Genomic DNA, 22,149 nt, shown 5'->3' on the forward strand with positions numbered 1-22,149 from the left:
GGTGGCCTGTCTTGAGTGAAAGCAGAGACAGCTTCCCTGTCCTTAAATGGCTTCATCCAGCTGGAGCGTGGCTGTGGCTCAGGCCAGTCTAAGGTCATCCAAGGCGGGTGTAGAATGGGTGAGGCTTGGCCAGGTCAGATCCACCTGCCACCACCAGGGAGCCACAGGAGAGGTTCACACAGTGAAATAATACAGCCCCAAAATGTGCATGGGTTTACATTCAGGTCATTCTCCCAGGCCCTAAAACGTCAGGATGTGCTAACTTTTCCCACAGCAGCGCCCCCGCTCAAGCCTGTTTGGGGGAACCCAGTGGTTTCATCCCATTCATCCATAATTTCCTGCTACCCTCACTTCTTTCTCCCCTTTCCTGCTGCTGTTCTTGATCTCTCCTTCCCCATCCTGGACCCTAAAGTGAGATATTTCCATTCTTCCAGAATTGTAATTTTTTATTTACGTGAAACATTCTTTAGTTATCAAAATCTTTTCATACTCATTATTGTCATTCAGTGGGCAGAGAAACTTGGTGAGGTGAATATTCATTTAAAAATTTTCTATTAAGGCCGGGTGCAGTGGCTCATGCCTGTAAGCCCAGCACTTTGGGAGGCCGAGGTGGATAGATCACTTGAGTTCAGGAGTTTGAGACCAGCCTGGCTAACATGGCAAAACCCCATCTCTACTGTAATACAAAAATTAGCTGGGTGTGGTGGTGAGCACCTGTAATCCTAGCTACTCGGGAGGCTGAGGTGGGAGGATTGCTTGAACCTGGGAAGCGGAGGTTGCACTGGGCCGAGATTGTGCCACTGCACTCCAGCCTGGGGGACAGAGTGAGACCCTGTCTCAAAAAAAGTGTCTATTGGGCTTAGACCAGGCACTGGCCTAGATGCTGGAGCTATGGAGGTGAACAAAACAGACAAGAGTCCCTGCCCTCCCAGAGCTTTAGTCCTAGGAAGGAGGCTGATATTAAATATGCAGGTAACTATCTTTGCAAATGATATTGAATGCCCTGTGGAAAAGGAGGAAGGAGAAAGTGGATCTGCTTTAGAGGCGGGGGTGCCAGTGGGGCCAGCGAGGGCCCTGCTGAGAAGGTGGCAGCACTGGGGGGATGGGGAGGGATTGCAGGCGGCAGGTACCGCACATGCAAATGCCCCGAGGTGGGAAAGAGGCTGGCTCATTGGAGGCCCAGGAGCAGCAGGTGTAGCTGGAGTGCATAGAGTTGGGCAGAGAGGGGCTCCCTTAAGGTATAGGAACCTGTGAGCCTGGCCCTCTAGGCCCAGCGAGAAGTCTGATTTCAATCTAAGACTGTGGCAAAAATCATGGACAAGTTTCAAGCCAAGGAAAGAGAAGAGATGATTCACGTTTTGAGCGACTCACTCCATCCGCCATGTGGAAAATGCAGGCAAGGGTGGGTGCGGAGAGAGAAGGGAGGAGGCCTCGGAAATAATCCAGGCAGGGGAGGGTAGCAGCTTGGACAAAGGCGGCAGTGGGAGTGGGTATTATTTCTGGACGTTGGCGGGATTGAAGAGACGTGGCTGGGATTCGTTCAACATCACTATTATTCTAGTGGTACAAGTGAGGACACTGAAGCTGGGAGAGGCACGCTGACTTGCCCTGGGGTTAGAGCTAGCAAGAGCAGCAAGCAGGATTCGAACTCGGGCCTTCCTGGTGCTGGACTGTGCATTCTGCACTTCAGTACTACTCTGGGCAGCTCAGTGTGGTATCCAGCCCCATCTCTCTAGCCGAAATGATGCCCACAAACATTATCCCCATTGCGCAGATTAGGAAACAGACTCAGGCATTAGGATTTCCTGGCTGGAGAGCACCAAAGACCTGGATTTGAACCCAGCCCACACACCTAAGCTGGGAATGTGCGTGCCCAGTATCCTGGGCCTCTTTAGGCTCTGCAGAAAGAAAGGGAAGGAGATAGGCGGAGAGAAGGTCAAGGATCCACAGGCCCTGATCTAGGGCAGGCCGGTCTGTCATGCTCAGGTTTTCTCTTAGTCAATAGAGTAAGAACTCAATTCTGCACAGACGTCTGGGTGCATCTGTGTATGTGTGTGTCTCCATGTGAACGTGTCTGTCTGTGGTATGTGTCTCTGTGTCCCGGTGTCCCTGTATCTATGTTTGTACGTGTGTTTCTGTGTATTTGTGTGTTATATGTATGGATCTCTGCGTGTCTGTGTGTATGTATGTGTCTGTGTGTGCATTTATGTGTCCGTGTGTATTTATGTCTCGTGTGTCTGTGTGTCCGTCTACAGTCACAGAGAAAAAAGCCCGCAGGAAGGCTCTTTTCTACGGCACTCTGTTTGCATGCTGCGTGGTACCCTGCTCTTCGGTTTTTCACAGACGAACATGCATTACTGTACTGTTAGAATCAGGAGGGGAGGTGAACAGAGATAAAAGTCTTCTCAGGTTGCGAGGGAGAGAGCATTTGGAGAGAAAGGTTTTGCCTGTGTTGTTTTGGGAAATGGCTTTTTATGGTTTAGGGAGAGGAGAGGACACCCCCTCTCGCAGCAAGGATCCGAGCCCTGTCTTTGAACTCTCCCACAGCTGGATCTGCACCTGCCCTGTGTAGCTGTCCCTGGCCATACCTTTATTTACAGGGGAGGCAGTTGGGGGTCTTGGGTGCAGCTTCAGGTAATTAAAATCAGCTGGATAGGCATTTCACATTCATGTTGATAATAAACACTTTAATAAAATGTAGAAAGATAAAAAGGGATTTTTTTTTTAGGTTGTGTTTTTCTTTCCCTCCCTCCCCCATTCTTTCCTTTCTGGAAGTGTCAAGAACTGTATCTCAGGACCCCATACAGCTTGATGTGATATACACCCGGGACAGGGAACGGCTACTTGGACACTGTGTATGGAGTGCTGGGGGGAGGCTAGGATGGGGGCTTCTGTCGTGGGGTCATCTGGGAAGCAGCAGCCTCATGGCAGACTCTCGGGTAACCCTACCTGGCCAGCCCCCATTCAATCCAGGCCTCCCTCCCGGAGGTGTCATCACTTGGCTCAGTGTCTTCTGACCCCACAAGAATAGCCATGATGTACGTATAGGATGCAGCCAAATTTGGGGTGTCCCCAGGAGTCAGGAACTCCAGCAGAATTGGTGTGGGGGGCAGGAACATTTAGTTCGACCTCTGATTCTCTCTTCCTCCTTATCAGCCGTACAAAAATTTTCTCTTTATAAATGCTTCCATCGTCATGCTTACAAACTAGACTCCGCGGGGGCATTTATATTAGCAGTGATGCTTCCCATTTGTTTAGGAAGAAATTGCATCTACTGGTTTCTGCTGGGCCTCTCCGTAAACCCTCAAGGCATCCTTGCTCTCATTTAAACAATGGTGGGGCAGGGGGAGGTCAGGCACTCGGCAAAGTCAACAGCAGGCAGGGGACAAGCCCGTGTAGCCCCTGGGCTAAAATGGCTTGTGACCACCCTGGCTGCCCCTTGTTTGAGGGCCTCCCCTCTCAGTCTCACCTTCAGCCTCCCTGGCTGGGGCTTCCAGTTGCCGGGAGGCATTGGCTCCTTGCCAGTCCCTGAAATCCATCACCGCCCTCTCCTGCCTGATGCCTCCACCCACCTTCCCCTCTGCTGGTAGCAGGGGATGGTGTGTCTGCTCTGCCAGCCTCTAGGCTCAGTCTCCTGCCCGCAAGGTTCCCTGCAGCTGCCTGGAGGTGGGGGTGGCACCTCTGCTCAGCCAACCCCTCTGGCTCCCAATTGCTTCTTGCCTTGGTCCCACAACTTTCCAACCTAATCCCCACGAGGCTGTAAGATACATCCAGATGGTCACCCATTCCCCAACAGCCTGAGGGTTCCAGCCCCATGCATGCCCAAGGCTCCCTCCTCCTCTAGTGCCTTCCCCCAGGCCCCACGTGCCCTTAGGCGCAGCGCTCTCCAGGTGTGCTTTTCTTGGGACTATGCCTGCACATTTGTATGGCAGTCCTCCCCAGTCTTCCCCAGAGCACAAGGCTCTCGGAACCCTACCCAACATATAGTGGGTGCTTAATAAATGCTTCCCTACCTGGCACCTTCTCAGCCCTGCATGCCAGAGAATTTTTCCAGAGCTTCCTGAGGTTCCCACAGACTTTCTTCCCACCCCCAGATGCTCCCAACCTTGAAAAAGAGGCTGCTGCAAGAAATGAGTTAGAGAAAAGATGTTGAAAGTGGCAGACTTCAGAGAGGATGCAGTGGTTTGGAAAAGAGTGGACCAGAGTTCAAAGCCCAGCTCTGCTTTTGCCTGATTGTGACCTTGAGGCAGTGACATGGTCTGTCAGGGACTCGTTTTCCCAGCTGCAAAAGGAGTTATTAGGAACACAGACCTCCCAGAAGATGCAGTGGGCCAAGGCGTTAAAAGTGCCCTCATGCTGTAGGCGCTCGGCTTCTGTGATGTGAGTCATCGCCACTGTGGCCCCTAGCAACAGCCTGGCATGTAGTAGCTGCTCAGTAAACATTCATTGACGAATGAATGAGTGAATGATCATTTCATGGGATCCCTTTCCCCCACCCCCATTTTGCCGGGGGAAGCACTCTGGCCTCTCACGCAGTTGGACCAGACGTGTCAGCCCTAAGAGGGGCACAAGGGGTCCCCAGCCCCTCACCTGACACCTGTCAGAGTGGGGGCTATTTTGTTTTCCTGGTGCCCGTGAGGTTTTAAATTCCGAGAACTCTGGAATATAAATCAGCAATCAAGGGCAGGAGGAAGTGATCGGATGTGGCTCTAGTTTTCGGGGCTTGCCGATGAGATAATTAGGCATTTGATTGGCATCCTCTCTCAAGGACAGCCACCTCCAGGTCCCGCCTGCGCAGGAGCAGGCTTGTTTTCCTGCCTGATGCTTGTGGTGGGGGACTGATGGGGGTGACGGGTGGGGTTGGGGACCCAGAGTTAGCCAGTCTTTCACCTGTTCATTTGTTCATTAATTAATTCAAAGTATTGAGCACCTAGTGTGTGCCAAGCATCGGGACACAGCAGTGACCCAAACGGACAAAGTCCTTGTGCTTGTGGAGCTGACATTGGAGGGGGCGGGAGGCGGGCAGGGGAAACAGGCAATAAACAAGTGGAGAAGTGACTACATAAATGTGTCAACGGCAAGGGCTTGGGAGAAAAATAAGCAGAGGGCGGCTGAGGTAGAGAGGAGGTGCTTACTGTTTTAAATAGGACGGCAGGACAGGCTTCTGGGAGAAGGTGGTGTAACAGCTCAGCCTCTGAGCAGGTGAGGAAAGAGGGAGCAGCCAGTGCAAAGGCTCCGAGACAGAAACGTGCTTGTTGTGTTCAAGAATCAATAAGGGCTGGGCGCCATGGTTCACGACTATAATCCCAGCACTTTGGGATGCCAAGGTGAGCGGATCACTTGGGATCAGAAGTTAGAGACCAGCCTGACCAATGTGGTGAAACCCCATCTCTACTAAAAATATAAAAATTAGCGGGGCATGGTGGCACACGCCTGTAATCGTAGCTACTCAGGAGGCTGAGGCAGGAGAATCACTTGAACCCAGGAGGCGCAGGTTGAAGTGAGCCAAGATCATGCCACTGCACTCCAGCCTGGGCGACCGAATGAGACTCTGTCTCAAAAAAAAAAAAAAAAAAAAAAAATCAGTAAGGGCCAGGTGCAGTAGTGCACTCCTGTAATCCCAGCACTTCAGGAGGCTGAGCCAGGAAAATCACTTGAGCCCAGGAGTTCAAGACCAGCCTGGGCAACTTAGTGAGACCTTATCCCTACAAAAAAATAAAAAGTTAATTGCACGTGGTGGTGCACGCCAATAGTCCTAGCTACTCAGAAGGCTGAGGTGGGAGGATGGCTTGAGCCCAGAAGGTTGAGGCTGCAGTGAGCTGTGATTGTGCCACTGTACTGCAGCCTGGGTGACAGAGCAAGACTGTCTCTCAGAACAAGAAAAAATCAAGAAGGACCCCATGTGGACCCCATGTGCCTGGAGCAGAGTGGGCCAGAGGGTGTAGAAGGAAGTGAAGCCCAACACGAATCATATGGGACCTTGACTCAGACTCACATGGGAGCCATGGAAGGGCTTTGAGCAGAGGAGGAACAGGATATGAGTCAGGTTTAACAGGATCCTTGTGGCCGCCAAGTGGGGAAGGGGCTGTAGGAGGGTGAAAGTGGCAGTAGAGAGCCCAGTGAGGAGGCTCCTGTGGTCACCCAGGCAGGCAATGACAGTGGCCTGGCCCAGGGTGGCAACAGTAGAGAGGAGGAGAAATTGTTAGATCAGGCTGACAAGATTTGCCAATTCACATCAGCCTGATACCTAGGGCGGGCAGAGCAGCTGCTGCCTCCCAACTCCCAGGGCCTCAGGGCTGGTGGCAGCCCCAGCCCAAGTGCCAGCCTTGGCCCAAAGCATCCAGCCCTTCCCAGGCACCTCCCATAGCCTGGAACCCCTGCAGTCCACCAGCCTGTCATCCTGCCAGTCCCCAGAGAGAGGTGATGCCCTGACTGCATTTTGCAGCAGTGAGAGTCCTAGATGCAGAGAGGCCACAGGTCTGCCCAAGCTCACAGAGCTGGCAAGCAAGAAGGTCGGGACCTGAACCTAGTCTGCCTGCAAAATGCTGGCTCTTGGCTTGCCTCAAACTAAAAAACCAACCACTGCCTGGGCTTTCTGGAAGCCTGAGCTACGGAGTTGCCAGGTGGGCCTGACGTCCCACAGTTGTAATTGCCTGTTGTGCTTCCCATGTAACCACATGCTCCATGTATGCAGGACCTGGGTCTGTCTTGTCCCTGGTAACACTGTAGGCTCATAAAAAGTAGTTATTGAGTGGATAGATGGACGGGTAGATGGACAGACAGATGGACCAGGCCTGGTCCTGCTCCTGGTCTTCAGGCCATGGCAGACCTTGTAGAGACAGTTTAGGGAAAGATTGTCCTCCAGGGAAACAACTCAGAGGAAAATCAGAAAGTTATAGGTTCGGGTCCCCATGATGACACTTCCTCACCATGTGATGTGGGACAAGTGGCTTTGTCTCTCTGCAGGTATCGTGCATCAGATGACACCTGCATCCTAAGACCCTTCATTGGCTCCCTCAACAGATGTTTCTAGAGAATCCACTGCACTCCAAATGCCACTGGGAGAGGGAAATGAACTTTTGTAGTGCTGGTCATTGTGGACCTAGTCGATAGCCAGCCCTCTATGGGGCAGTTGTTATCCTGCTGTTCTCACAGCACTGGGAGTTTGCTAAGAAGTTGTTGGCAGTCTCTTGGCTCACACACAGGCCTGAGGCTTGGCTCTTTGATCTGAATGTGAACTGTCCATCACCCTGGCCCAGCTGATAGAACACGGGGAAGCCAGCTTGGCTGGGAACTGTTTCTTGTAGGCACCACCCCTTGCCTTGGCCTCGGATAATTGGCCCAATACATCTTGGCATCTGAAATTTACATACGGCGCAGGGAGTGATGGATGGCTCTGGTAACCCGGGCTGTCTCCCAGCCGCGGCTCAGTTATCCATCTCGGCGGGCTGCGGAGCCATCCGTCTTGTCTTGTCTCCTCACTCATGGCAGGCCGGCGGGTGCCCTCCGTCCCGGGTCATCCCCCAACCCCCTCCCAGAGCTGGCCCTATGAGGCCCCTCTGAAGGCGACACTCCCAACCTGCCCGGCAGCAGATAGAACAAGTCCCTTTGCTCTGAACGTCCCCTGAAGCCCTCCTCAGTGTTTGCCAGCAACTCTGATAGCAAAATCCTGAAGGACCTCCATGGGCCCAAGATGCAGAATGGAACATTTGCTCCCACAAAGTTGTCCCTCCATCCCCCTGCCACAAGGGGCTTCTCATACTTATTCCACTAATAGTCATTCCACAAATATTTATTGAATGCCCACTGTGCACCAGGCGTTGAACTAGAACCCCTGGATAGCTGTGAACAAGAGCTGTATCACCCAGTCATGCACACAGCCCCCACCCTTGAGGGACTGCATGCCATTGGTGGTTGTCAACACTCTGAAGACCCTAGACACCAAGCCAAGCACTTGACCTGCTTACAATCTGGTTCTCAAGGGGTCCTGACAACCCTATGGGCACGAATTCTTAGCCCCATTTTATAGACACAGAAACGGAGGCTGAGTCACCTATCCAAGTACACAATGCCAGTGAGGCATCAAAGCCAGCGTTTGAACCCAGGTCAGTGGTCTGTGAACCGTGTCACTGTTTCCCAGACAGACCGGGCTCTTTAGGGGTCTCTGGCCTTGACACATAGCATTCACTCATTCATTCGACAAACATTTCTAGAATGCCTACTGTGTATCAGGAACTGTTCTAGGCACTGAGGATATCTTGTTCTCATGGAGCTTTCATTTTAGTAAAGAAGTAAAATACACAGTGTATTTGGTAGTGATACGTGTTAAGGAGAAGAAAACTCAAGACAAGAACCGGAAGACCAGGCCAAGTGTAGTTGGTGCACGCCTGTAATCCAAGCAGTTTGGGAGGACGAGGCAGAAGGATTGCTTGAGCCCAGGAGTTTGAGGCCAGCCTGAGCAACATAGCAAGGCCCTGTCTTTACAAAAAATAAATTAGCTGGGTGTGGTGGTTTGCACCCATGGTCCCAGCTACTTGGGAGGCTGAGAAGGGAGCATTGCTTGGGCATGGGAGGTTGAAGTTGCAGTGAGCCAGGATTGTGCCACTGCACGCCAGGCTGGACTACAAAGCAAAACCCTGTCTTAAAAAAAAAAAAAAAAAAAAGTTAAGGGCTTTTGCAACATTTCCATTTCCTCTGCCTGGATTGCTTGGCTTCTTCATCTGACAAATTCTTCATCCTTCCAGACACAGGTGAGATGTTCCTATCTTGGCAACTCTTTTTCCCAATCACAGTAAGTCACCTTGCTCTCTGTGTTCTTGTCTTACTGTTTTTATACTTCTTATGGTGTATGTCGGCACACAGTGTTAGAATGGCTCTCTCTGTCCACCACACTGTACTGTGAACTCCTCAAGGACAGGGACTGTGTTGGTTGGTTTCTGTACACTAGTACCTAGCACTGTGCCTGACACAGAATTGGGCCAGTGATTAGTTGGATGGTTGATTGGATGGGGTTAGGTAACTAACCCACCTATCCACCCAAGGATGGATGGCTGCTTGAGTGATTGGGTACCTGGATGCTGGACAAGATCAGTTGGATGAATAGATGAATGGATGATCCTTTTCTAGATGATGAACTGTTGGATAAATGGATGGTTGGTTAGGTGGGTAGATGTATAATTGGATGAATGGATAAAGGGATGGTTGGTTGGATGGGTAGATGTATTACTGGATGAAAATGGATGTTTGCGTAGACAGATGTATGATTGGATGAATGCATAAATGGATGGTGGTTGGATGGGTAGATGTATGTCTGGATGAATGGATAAATGGATGATTAGTTGGGTAGATAGATGTATGATTAGATGAATGGATAAATGGATGGTGGTTGGGTAGTTGGACGGATGTTAGATAAAGGGCTTCCAGCCTGGTTAGCACTTCAGTGGTTACTGGCAGCCCCTGCCCAAGTTGGGACCACACTATGATTTAATTAGAAGAGGTAGATTAAAGCTCGACCTCTCCTTTGCCTGATCAGTTTCCATGCCCACCCAAAGGCAATACAAAAGACATGTTAGGGTTTCACTCTTCTCCAAGCCTGCACTAAAGATAATGTCTCTGCATGATGGCCTTTGTCACCTTTCACTAAAATTACTTATACCCAAGCTTGTCTGGTTTCTGAGCTCTCGGAGGATCCAGGCTATATCTGGCTTATCATTTCCATCCTCCTTATGAAATGCCTAGCACATCAGAGACCATGAATGCATTGATGGATGAGTGGATGGGTAGATGAGTGGGTGGTTAGATGAGGTCCAACATCTTCGGTTGCATCCCCCTGTAGTAAGGTGAAAGCAGAGCCCCTGTTTGGATTTGGGGGGTTGGTGACTATACTGGAAGTCATAATCACCGCTCATCTTTGTTTCTGAAACCTGGCCTGGAATCTCGACCATCACTTCACATACATATCCTTACAAGAGATAAGGTACATAAAGTGCTTAGTGCACTCAATAAATATTAGTATATATGTTGTAATAGACACTCAATAAATGTTAACTATGAGCTATTGTTTCCTATAAGGAACTTCTGTGTGAAGTTTCATTTAAAGAAGAAGTTCTAGGGCTTAAAAAAAATCTGGTAGCAAATATCAGAAAGAGTTAACAGGGGCTCAAAGCAGACACCTAACTTGAGGGGTGTCTGGGAAGCCTTTCTGGAAGAGGAGACATTCAAGCTGACACACAAAGAGATGAGTAAGATCAACCACAAAGACAGAATGAGATCATCCGAGCTGAGGGAAAGGAGACTGTGGAACCATGGAGTCAGAAGGTTCTAGTGCATTTGGGTTTCTGCGTGGAATTTGGTCCAGCTGGGAAGGAAACAAGGAGAAGGGGAAGTGGGAGGGACCCAGGGACACCCAGGAGTGAGGAGATTATCCTAAGCCAGGTTTTAAACCAGGAAGGACATACTGAGAAAGAGATTGTTTATCTTCATGGAATGTCTTTAAAGCCTAGCAACAGCTGAGGTCCTCAATTCCTTAAACCCAGCTCCCAACAATCACTTTTTAGGAGGTTTCTTCTCAGAGGTGGCCCTAGGGGGATATGTCCGAGTGTGAGGTGTCCTTGGAGCTGAGAAAAATGTAGGCACAGGTAGGCAGGATCTCAGGTTGTGTCTTAACATGTGTTCCCCTCATAAGAATGCAGATTCTAGCCCAAGGCTCTTCATATAGCTGACACTTTGGGATCAGGTGTGAAATTTCTTTAAAAACTAAGTGTTCTTGTAAGATTCCCAATCCTTCCTGGTTGGGGAAACCCGGACATGAGAATGCTAGACTTGCTTCCCCATAGATAACCAACCATAGGATCCTTCCCTAGCCAAGACCCACCCTCCCCTCTGAGAAAATCCAACCTCTTAACTATGTGTGATGTGGGTGGGTGACCAAAACTATCTGTGCCTCCGTCTTCTCATCTTTAAATGGGAGACTCAGATATGATTCGTATTTACTGAAGTGTGGGACACATACCCACTGACGGGACATGAAATTGTAAGCATTCAGTAGAGCCTGTGTTAGAAGGGATTGACTTGGGTTCTGAGGAACAGTTCTGCCTTATCTCTTCCACCCTTCTTCATTCCAACGAGCAGAAAGTTTCTGTAGGGGAATTAACTTTAACACCCCTCCAGCACTTGCTAACCTTTTATAACAAACACAGGCAGCAATGATTTGTTTTTGGTTATACTTTTATTTTAGTGGCTACCATCTGTTTATGGTACATGATTCTCTAGTGACAAGAAAGTGTCCTTTTTAAATACACTTATTTAGATTTTAAAAAAGGGAAGGAGTCATTAGGTAAAAGTCAGGAATAGGAAAAATGCGTCTGTGATGCCAGGGTCCAAATCATGGTTACTTTTAGGGGGTACTGACAAGGAGAGAGTACTAGGGAGTTTTCACAGGCATTAGGAATGTGAACGTTCTACATCTTGAACTGGGTAGTGCTTACTCAGGTGTAAACCATTCACTAAGCTTTCACTTGAGCCTAGGAGTTCAAGACCAACCTGGGCAACATGGCGAGACCCCTGTCTCTACAAAAAATAAAAACTAGCCAGGCATGGTAGCACATGCCTGTAGTCCCAGCTACCCAGGAGGCTGTGGGAGGGTCACCTGAGCCTGGGAAGTCAAGGCTGCAGTGAGCTGTGATCATGCCATTGCAGTCCAGCCTGGGTGACAGAGCAAGACCCTATCTTAAAAAAAATTTTGTAATTCACTAAGCTTAACATTGAACTATGGAACTTAAAGTGATCCATATCTCAAAAAGAGAACCATAGGAGTCCCTTTGAAGAGAAATATTAAGTAATCATATTTTAGATGCTATATCAATATGACAAAATTCACACAGAGGGACATGAGTGGTCAAAGTTTGGACAGCGGTGACCTGAGCGACCTTGAGGATTCCTTCTAGCTCATATGTTCTGAGTGCCTTGGAGGACTAAGTCCCAAGACTGTTCAGCACACCAGTGGCAAACCCTCTCAGAGACAGGGACTCTCACTGGGCAGTGGGCACTTCCAGGGGGTGCTGCAGATCCCATCAGAAAAGCCCCTTCCTCCAAGCCCCCGGCTTCTCCTGCAGCACCCAGTCCCGGGTGCAGCTCAGCCCCAGCCTCCTTTCTCTCTGCACATTGGCCCGAGCCTCAGCTGCATCTATCATCTGCTTCAGGCTCATTAAAATTATTTCTTTTTAGTTGCAAATGGGCTGTTTATGATGATCATTATTTGAATGGTCTGCGCCGGGCTCCGGGCTGTCTGTCTGCTGCTGATGGCCGGTTAATCAGATGAGTCTCCTCCCTGCCTGGGCCTGGCCCAAAGTCTGGGGCTGTGTTAATCATGGCTCCCCCAGGGCTGGGGGGCTGGTGGGGCCAGCAGGGGCTGGGTAGGAGAAGATCCTGATTTCTGTTTGATTACCAAAGCTGTGTGTGTGGTGGTTCGGACATGCTTTCTAAAACTCAGCTTTAGACCAGTGCTGGTTTATGTTTGTGATAGAATTTTTTTCCATTCCTTCAAAATAGATGTAGTGCCATGAGCTTTTTAATTTTAGCTGTGTGTATTATGAAAGACCCGTGCCAATGCTGTCATTGGCCCTCTTGCTTTGCTGATATTCAAATATCCTTTCTTTTAGGGTGTGAGGGAGTGGTTTTTAATGTCTTTACTTGATACAGTAACATTTGGCAATACTCTACCAGTCTTCCTTTCTTTTTAAAACAGAATTTTTACTGAGCTGTGAAATCCAAAATTCTTGGAATCATTGATCTGGTGGGGTGTTTTCTTAGCTGTCAGTTTATCTAAACATAAGATTAATATCAGCCAAGGTCAGGCACAGTGGCTCACACCTGTAATCCCAACACTTTGGGAGGCCACAGCAGGTGGATTGCTTGAGTCCAGGAGTTCGATACCAGTCTGGCAACATGGTGAAACCCTGTCTCTACCCCCAAAAAATGCGAAAATTAGCTGGGCATGATGGCACATGCCTATAGTCACAGCTACTAGGGAGGCTGAGGTGGGAGGATAGCTTGAGCCTGGGAGGTCAAGGCTGCAGTGAGCTATGACTGCACTACTGCACTCCAGCCTAGGTGACGAGAGTGAGACCCTGTCTCAAAAAAAAAAAAGAGACAACATTTATTGAACACTTGAAGCTTTACACATCCATATCATTTAAAACAAATGCCCTGAACACCCCCCAGCTGATGGAGAAGCAGAGCAGAAGCCCGCTGAAGAGAAGGGCATTAAAAATGTGCCTTTATAATCCACCAAGGAGATAATCCGCACCTCGGTTATTAGAATTGACTGTAGTATATTTCCAAGCCCCTGTTTGAATCACCATACAGACAAGACACATTAATGTGTTTGTTCCATGAGATGATGTATGTTAGGAGCTTAGCGTAGTGCCTGGTACATGTAAGCTTTCCATAAATGGTAGTTATGAGTATTTACTATTATTATTATTGGTGTTAGTGTGTTTACCAGTGAACTGTAGCAAGAATTCAGGGTTGAAGGACAAGCATAGATTCAGGCAAAATTGAGAAGAACGTGGATGTCAGTGACTTCGTCTGCTCGAGGAAAGACACCAAAGGCTGGGCTTGCAGTGGGGTCAGGGTGAGGGGACTGGTGATGTCCCCCTGCCTTCCCTTGCTCTGTTCTCTCTGCAGTGTGGACACAGCAGACATCCTGCCTGTCAGATTTGCACCCACCAGCAGCCTGGGAGGTGCAGGTGGAGGGAGTCAGGCATAAATGTCTGTGAGGACACATCAGGTGGTTGGACTTATCCTGCTCTGCAATTTCCTTTCAGAACCTGGGCTGGATGTTTTTAATGAGGAGTCAAAGTTCACCCCCACCAGGTATATTGGTTGCTGCACTGTGGGAAGGCACCAGTGTCCCTGCAATAAGAACATAGTGTCAGACACGGCCGGGTGCAGTGGCTCACACCTGTAATCCCAGCATTTTGGGAGACCGAGGTGGGTGGATCATGAAGTCAGGAGACAAGACCATCCTGGCTAACACGGTGAAACCCCGTCTCTACTAAAAATACAAAAAATTAGCCGGGCTTGGTGGCGGGTGCCTGTAGTCCCAGCTACTCGGGAGGCTGGGAGGCAGGAGAATGGCGTGAACCTGGGAGGCGGAGCTTGCAGTGAGCTGAGATCACGCCACTGCACCCCAGCCTGGGCGACAGAGTGAGACTCCGTCTCAAAAAAAAAAAAAAAAAAAAAAACAGTGTCAGACACACAATAATCCAAGATGGAGAGCTGTAAACCCATGTCCCAGTTCTGTTTGTCCTGCAGCAATGTGAAAATCACATCTTTGTCTTCAAGAGAGATGAGAAAAACTAAGAAGAGCTGGGAGTACGCTGCTGCAACTCAAATTGACCCTGGCACTCCAGTTTTTTTCTCTCCTGCCAAGTGAGATTCTGTCCACCTGGCTGCGCCAACCAGTTGGGTTTTGTCTACCTTTGTCTATTGCTGCAAACACTGATCTCTCCTGTCACTGGATATTTCAGTTGTGGTCAGTTGTAGTTTCTTTATTAGAAACTGTGATTAGTTGTAAGTGATGATGAACCAGAATTCCCCCCTTTTTGCTCATAACACCTTGTTCCACACCTGGCTTAATCCTGATAAAAACCGGGCTTTTAAACTGGAAGCCCCCATGTACCTTCAAGTGGGAGTACCCTGTGCTTCGGCAAGAATTGATTTCAGCACCTTGGAGAGCACCTGTTTCCTCTCCTCCCCACCAAAATAAAGACAAGGTCTCTGTCACCCAGGCTGGAATGCAGTGGCACCATCACAGCTCACTGCAGCCTTGACCTCCTGAGCTCAAGCAGTCCTCCCACGTCAGCCTCCCAAGTAGCTGGGACTATAAGTGCAATGCCACCACGACCAGCTAATTGTTCTATTTTTTGTAGAGAGGAGGCCTCACTATATTGCCCAGGCTGGTCTCAAACCCTTGGCCTCCCAAAGTGCTGAGATTACAGGCATGAGCCACTGCACCTGGCCCTCGCCTCTATTTCAAAGCTACTTTGGTGCCTCTACCTTCTCCCTTCTAGTCTCATAATTTTCTAAAGAAGTTAGACATTTCTCCAGAAATAGAAGTTCCTTCCTGGATTTCTACAAAGAAATCCATAGGTCAGGGACACTCATCCCAGCTTGGGGTGCCAGGTTTATGGTGCTCTGGTGAGCTGCTATTGAGCAAATTTACTGACTCTCAGACATGATATAAGACAATTACCATGCATTTCGTCTCTTAGAGGGAAAAGGATTTGCAGTGGGTTAATAGTACTTTTATTTCATTATCTAATGGCAAAAGTGTTTCATTGTGTGTGCAAGATGAATGTGTATTAGTGATGACAAATGGGGTCTTTCAACACGGTGCTGGGCCTCATCATACATATGTTAGATTAAAGAGTTCACCCTAGAAATACACTCCCGCATCTGCGTGTGTGTTTTTAATAAATCTGATTGCAGAAATTTATTGCATCACCGGATTTAGGAAATTATGGGGCTTGATTGCTGCAAATATAATCGGATGATATATACAGAAATGCTCCTCGAGTTATGGTCCAGAAAAAAAGCCCATCTCGGGATGGTGCAAGGAAGCAGCCGACCACATAAACAGAGCATTTCTTGAATTATGCAAATGAAATCCATGACAACTCATGGTGAATTGTACTCCCCTTGTGAAACTGCCACCATTAAAGTGAAGAAAGCTTCGAGAGGGGTGATCAAATATACATGCATGACCAGCAGACATTGTCTGTGATGTGTGTGAGCCGGAGCATCCCCCCTTCCAACTCTCTCTCTTTTTCCCTCGCTGGTACATCCTATAAAAACCTGGTCTGATACCTTCCTTGCGTATAAGCCAGCAAAGCACCTTCCAATCCATTTCTTCTGAATCCAGGAGTCTTCAATGAAATATTTCTTAGACTTGAAGTGAACCTTAAATGATTTACTGCGAGATACACAAAAGGTCAGCTTACTTCTTATTGGCACCTTCATTTTTCCAAAATCTACTGAAATTAAAAAGCCATCTATATCTTAAAAGGCGTATTTATGAACCTTTAAGTGTAAGTAAGTCATAGTTGGAGCCGTTCCCACCTCTGATATATGAAAGCTGTCGACAGCACTTTCTTCCACTATAATATGCCCATACAATATGCCGCACTTTACTATTTTGACATGGTTTGGAGATGTTTTCTACAGTTACTGACAAGCTTATGCCATCACTCCTTTGGAAATTTAAGAGGTGGGGCATGGGGTGGGGGGAAGAGATGGAAAAAAAAAAACCAACTCCACCCAACTTTATAGAAGATTATTGATCTGGCCTGACTTCCGACAAGCAAAAAAAGCTGTCCTGGATTTTTTTTCAGTTGCATCCCAGTTTTGTAAATTATTTATTTGTGCCAGGAGTCAATATCCTGTCTTTTCTTAGCTTTGTAAGTTAAGAAAACTTGTTCAGAATGCTGTTTTGTACAGTGGTTAAAAAGGAAAAAAAGAAAAAAAAATCTTTTTCTTTTCTCTCTCTCTCTTTTTTTTTTTTATTGTTCCAGAAGGAGCTTAATTCCGTCGCTTCTGAGCTGTCTGCACGGCAGGAGGAGAGTGAACATTCTCATAAACATTTAATTGAACTCCGCCGGGAATTTAAGAAAAATGTACCTGAGGTATGGTATATTTGCTGTTATAGAATTAACTCAGTAGGAATGCAGATTTCTCTCCGTTCAAACTATATTTTGAAAACTGTAGATATAAGTGACTAACAAGAAAAGAAGCTAATTAGCCACAAAGAAAAATGACAACCCCTAACCTTTCGGGGTTTCTTGGCCTAGTGGTGCTCAGCGGTGCCAACTGAAGGGGGGGGGGGCGTTTCTCCATCAACGTCATTGTTTTTCGAGGGTGCTGTGAAACGTCCATTTTCCCCCCCACATTCATATCCAAGTCAAATGCCTGGCTTTGCTGGCAAAGACAATGTGCCTTAGAGTTCTTGATTTTATTTTGCTTTCCCGTTGGCGTCTGGAAGAAGACAGCCGTCGACTCTCTAACACCCTCTCGGGGCCTGCCGGCACTCATCATCTCTGAAACTCAGCCTCTCACCCCCTGTACGTGCACCTCATTCTTCCCCTTCACCGCCTCCCTTGCAATCCCAGCAACCAGCTATGCCTTGCCATTGCAGGGAGCTTGGTGGAGGACAGAGAATGACCAGCCCCCAGCAATGTAAGGGCCCCCCAAGGAACAGACTAGAACAGACAAGTTTCTGTTCTTTACCGGCCCGGATGTGTGAATTCTTTTCCCTCCTCTCGCAGGCCCCCCTATTGCTTCTCAAATTACAAAACAAATGATGAGAATAAACACAAATAGGGAAAATAAAGCCCTCTGACTCTATATAAAAAGGATGTGGCACATCAGGGCTGTGACAGGGGACAAACATCAGAGATCTCTGCGGCCAGATCTCCCCAAAGCCAACTGTGTTTCATTCTGGTCGGCAGAAGGTTAACATCTGTCCTTACCTGCTCAGGTGTGCTGGAGGAAGGTGGGGCAGAGTTTGGCATTCAGATGGGAGACCTTGATTCCACCAGTTACACTCTGCCAGTCTGATACTGAGATTGGTGGGGGGTCCTGTTGCCATCTCGCTGGTCAGGGAGGGGAACATGGGAAGACAGGGAAGAGGCAGACTCAGCCAGGGATCAGGTCACATGAGCACACTGGGAAGAAGCCTCAGGTCCACCTCAGCCTCTTAGCTGCAAAATCCATCTCACACAAGTCATAAATGTCTTTGGTTCTTCAAGGCAAGAGAAGGGACTAGGATCTAGCTAGAATTTGTCCATGGAGCAAGTGTGGAAGGAAGAGAGTGTCTACATGGAGAAGGGGCATGAATCTCAGGTCTAAAAGCCTCTCCCATGTTGTGGCTTCAGAAAAGCCAAGCCAGGCCTTTGGTTTGACTCCAAGAGCCAAGAAGGTGTCAGTGATGCTGAGAACCCTTCCTTTGCCTTTTAGAACAGAGCTCAGCTTGGTCTGGAAACTCCCCAGAATGAGGTTACCTTTGACTCTCCTTTGACTCCAGGAATCAGAGCTGAATCGGCCCCACATCTTCACAGCTGCACATGCCCTCTCCCTCGTCAGCTTAGACCCTCTATCTCATCTTCCTTCTCCTGGCCCAACTGACTTTCTTCTGAGGCCATGTGGGAGCCCCCAGGTGATGAGGGAAATCCAGGCCATGTTTTAAGCCTCTGAGTTCAGCTTACATAATTTTAATACTGCATAATTATGCAATTATGTAATTAAGAGGAATAAGTTTCCATTCCTATTATAGTCGTGCCTCTGAAAATTCTCCTTTTTGGAGCCAGTCTCTCCTGATGGAGAAAGTCACGCCGAGGCTTTATTTAAGAGCTCCTCTGGCTGGTGCCCAGCTCACCTCCTGCTCGCGCCTGTGCTCGGCGTCCCCCAGCCGTGAAGCAGATGAGGCGGGTGCTTCTAGAAATGGGCAGCATTAGCACGAAGTCCCGCCAAACCCATCCCTCCCAGAATGCTCAGATACTTGAGTGTGGGGTTGTGAAAAGGGCCTGTTTGGGGGAGTCCAGTGACCTGGGTTCAAATTCTAGCTGCGCCATTCACTTGCTGTGTGACCTTGAGGAGGCTAGCCCCTCTTGGGACCTCAGTTTCCCCTTCCATAAATGCAAGGAACTGGAGAGATGGTTTCTGAGAGGTCCCATCCAGAACTAATGTTTCCTGAACATGGACCAGAGGTCTCCCGCCATCACATTTTTATTTAGTCTGTAAAGTCTTTCGAACTTTATGGTGAGTTGCCAATATTTAGTATCTCAGATGATTTCACCTAAAAACTGGATTTCCAGTGTCTTTTGAGAATATTTGGTAGATTGTGCAACCCAGAGGTTCCGTGCTCATGCTGCCGTCATCAGCTAGAGCAGAGCACGTCACCCCATTGGTGGGGCTTGCATTGTCCCAGCCTCCCTCGTAGCTGCTTCCTGCCTGGCCTGGTAGGCATTTGAGTTCACCACCTGTGACCCAGATTCTCAGAAGTTTCCTTCTCCGTGGCTCAGCCTCGCACCCATGGCCCCTTATGGTCAAGTCTGCTAGGCCTGTGTCTCCCCTGAAGGTCCCCGACATACATCAGTCTATCACTCAGTGGCTCAGGAAAGCCCCAGGGATCTAGAATCAGGGGCAGAAGCAACACAGCGTTATTTGCATAATGAAGGGGTTTATTCTTTACCTGCCCATAAGTCTTCAACGCATCTCTTCCTTTCCTGCTCTGTCTGGGGCAACCCCTCCCCACCCTGTCCAGTCCCTCAGTGCCTCCCAAGGGGATTACTGGTAGCTGTGGCTGATTGTGATGGGGGAGTCACACCAGCAGATCTCACAGGAAACTGAAGGATTAGGGTTGGATTCTCGGGACACATGGTTCTTAAGGTTTCCCTCTTACGTGCTGGGGAGAAGAATACGTAGGAGTTTGCCAGGCTAGCCCAAGTTGCTGGGAACCTCAGGTCACTTATGAAAGTCAGGAAATTAGAGTCTGGAAATAGGAGGCTCAGGGTGGCTGGGACAAACCTCCTCTGAAGACAGCCCACGTCCATAGAGTTCCTCAAACATTTGCAGAGCTCAAATGGGGTATAGACCAAGCCTAAACTGCAGAAACTGCACGTTCTGGTGAGGAGGGAGAGTCAGTTACACAAGTGGCATTGCTAAAATGCAAAAGGCAGTCTTTGCTGGAGAGGTGGCTACAGGGTTGTAGGGTCACGGAGACCTTGCAACCTGAAAGAGGCAGCCCCGGGCGACACCTTGAAGGGCAGAAGGTTTTTAAGGAAGGACTTTCATGTAGTGCTGAGCATGGAGAATTGGGGTTACCTCTCCAGCCCCCACCCCACTCCAAAGTGTGACCTGGGATGGACCACCTGTCTCACAAGATATTTTGCATAAAAGACCATTCTATGAGCAAATCCATTTGAGAAACACCACTTCCTTTGTCTTCTGGAAATTCCCAACATGCATTATATGAAAGACTCCAGAAAGTCCTGCAGGAAGGAAACCCCTTGGACTTGACGTTTCCCAGTCTGGTGTGGCTTGGTACCCCTGTTTGTGTGTGTCCCTTGTGAAATCCAATGGAATTCAGGCCCCACGGGACATGCTTGGGAAATGCTGAGCCAGGGACAGCAGCGAGCTACAAGCAGGGGCCACGGGGGCGTCCCACCTGGCACTGTAGTGAACTCTTTGCTGATCTCTTTTTCAGGAAATCAGAGAGATGGTGGCTCCTGTATTAAAAAGCTTCCAAGCCGAGGTAAGACCCAGGGCCCACAGCATGTCAGAAAAGTGCCCCCAATGGCTCCCCGTCCTATCCCACCTAGAGTTGCCCAGGGGGGCCAGCAGCCTCCAGAAGCTTTGGAGAAGCTTCCCTGTCCCCACTGCAAACTCTGTGCCCTTCCCTCTGGTCTCCCATCCCAATGGTATAGTAATGAGAATTGGTTCTCGGTTCATTTTGACAGAATTCAAGTCTGATCCCAAGATATCTCCCTCTCCCTCGACTTTGCCCAACCTTACACTGGCTCTGCTACATGTAAGATCTGTGACCTTGGGGCATACACAGTGGCTCACCCCTGTAATCCCAGTGCTTTGGGAGGCTGAAGTGGGAGGATCACTTGAGGCCAGAAGTTCAAGACCAGCCTAGGTAGCATAGCAAGACCCCCATCTCTACAAAAAAAATTAAAAATTAGCTAGTCACGGTGGCACGTGCCTGTGGTCCCAGCTACTCCGGAGGCTAAGGCGGGAGGACTGCTTAAACCCGGCAAGTTGAGGCTGCAGTGATTCATGATCGCATCACTGCACACCAACCTGGGTGACAGAGTGAGACCCTGTCTCTAAAACAATAAAAAATAAAATTTAAGAAAGATCTATGACCTTGAACAAACCTACCTCACCTTCCAGGCTTGGTTTCCTATTTTTAAAATCAGAGGTTGGTACTAGATGACCTTTGCCCTCTCTTGGCATTCTGCTGTCCTTTGATTCTCTGAGGCAGCCTTGCAGATAAGTCCACACAGTTACCAGCCCAACCAGAAATTCTTTGCACCAGCCCACTCTTTGAGTATAAAAGTAACATTGTCCGCATTCTTTCCTGCCGACCCGCTGAGCCCTAGTTCCTTTGCTGTCCTCAGTAAATAATTTCTCTTGCTTTTTGGAAGCCCTGTGATCAGGGTGAACCTCCCCCATTTCTCCTCTTTGCTTGACTTTGTAACCAAGAGTCTGATAATGTCCACTTGTCTGGCTGGCACAGGAGGCAGGCCAAGAAAAGACTGGAATCATGTGGGTCCAGGGATTTCTAAAGCGTTCCATCTTGAGGGGGCTCTTCTCAGGCTTCCCTGGGCTCAGGCAGGACCCCAGAAGGATTGGCCACACTCGGATCTCACCAGAGGGGATGCATTTTAAGTCTGTCATCCACCAAGTGCCACATTACTTTAAATCTGTCTCTTTGGAACCACATAAGCACATAAGGCAATATTAAAGTAAACAATAACTGGATTTACACAAATGTCGCTGATTTCCATATTTTTCATCGTTTCCTTTTATTACCGAGTTGACTGATGTGCTTATTTATTTATAGGGCCATCCAGTATTGATTCATTTGGTTGCAAGGTGCCTGGGCTGGGAAGAAAAAAACCAGACAGACCAATAATGTTAGGAATGGGGGTTTTCATGACTTTGTGTTACAAAAAAAAAAAATAGAGGTTCCCATCTACCAACTCCTAGTCCCAGGAGAGCTGTTCAGCACACAAGCTCCCTATAGCAACTGATCCCTCTGCCTAATCCAAAGACAGGCATTCAGCTGTTTGTAGAGAACATCACTTTCTCAGCTGTTTCCTTGCTTGTGTTGGTGTGAACACAGCGTCCCTTGGCCTCTTAGAGCCTCAGTTTTCCCTATCTGTTAAATGGGAGTATAAAGACACTGACAAGTCTTTTCATGTTGTTTTGAGGATTAACTGAGATCTAATGCAGGGAAAGGGTTTAATGTAATGTCTGACACACGAAGAGCTGTTAGTGGGTGAAGAGTACAGATGCTGGAGCCAGCCTGGGTTGGAATCCCACCTCTCCCACTTCTAGCTGTGTGATCTGAGGTGAGCTACT

General features: G+C 48.6%; 1 protein-coding gene across 5 annotated transcripts in view; it reads left to right on the plus strand.

Annotated features, from left to right (window-relative positions):
- Window positions 1-22,149, plus strand: part of CUX2 (cut like homeobox 2) — a 323,600-nt gene that overhangs the window by 167,096 nt on the left and 134,355 nt on the right. For all 5 annotated transcript variants that reach the window (XM_063647060.1, XM_054442119.2, XM_063647062.1 and 2 more), the window contains exons 2-3: window positions 16,575-16,685; window positions 20,264-20,311. In XM_063647060.1, coding sequence (XP_063503130.1) covers window positions 16,575-16,685; window positions 20,264-20,311 — 159 coding nt within the window. The remainder of the gene's footprint in view (window positions 1-16,574; window positions 16,686-20,263; window positions 20,312-22,149) is intronic.

This window comes from Pongo pygmaeus, chromosome 10 (assembly GCF_028885625.2).
Source record: "Pongo pygmaeus isolate AG05252 chromosome 10, NHGRI_mPonPyg2-v2.0_pri, whole genome shotgun sequence".
Taxonomy (NCBI): Eukaryota; Metazoa; Chordata; class Mammalia; order Primates; family Hominidae; genus Pongo; species Pongo pygmaeus.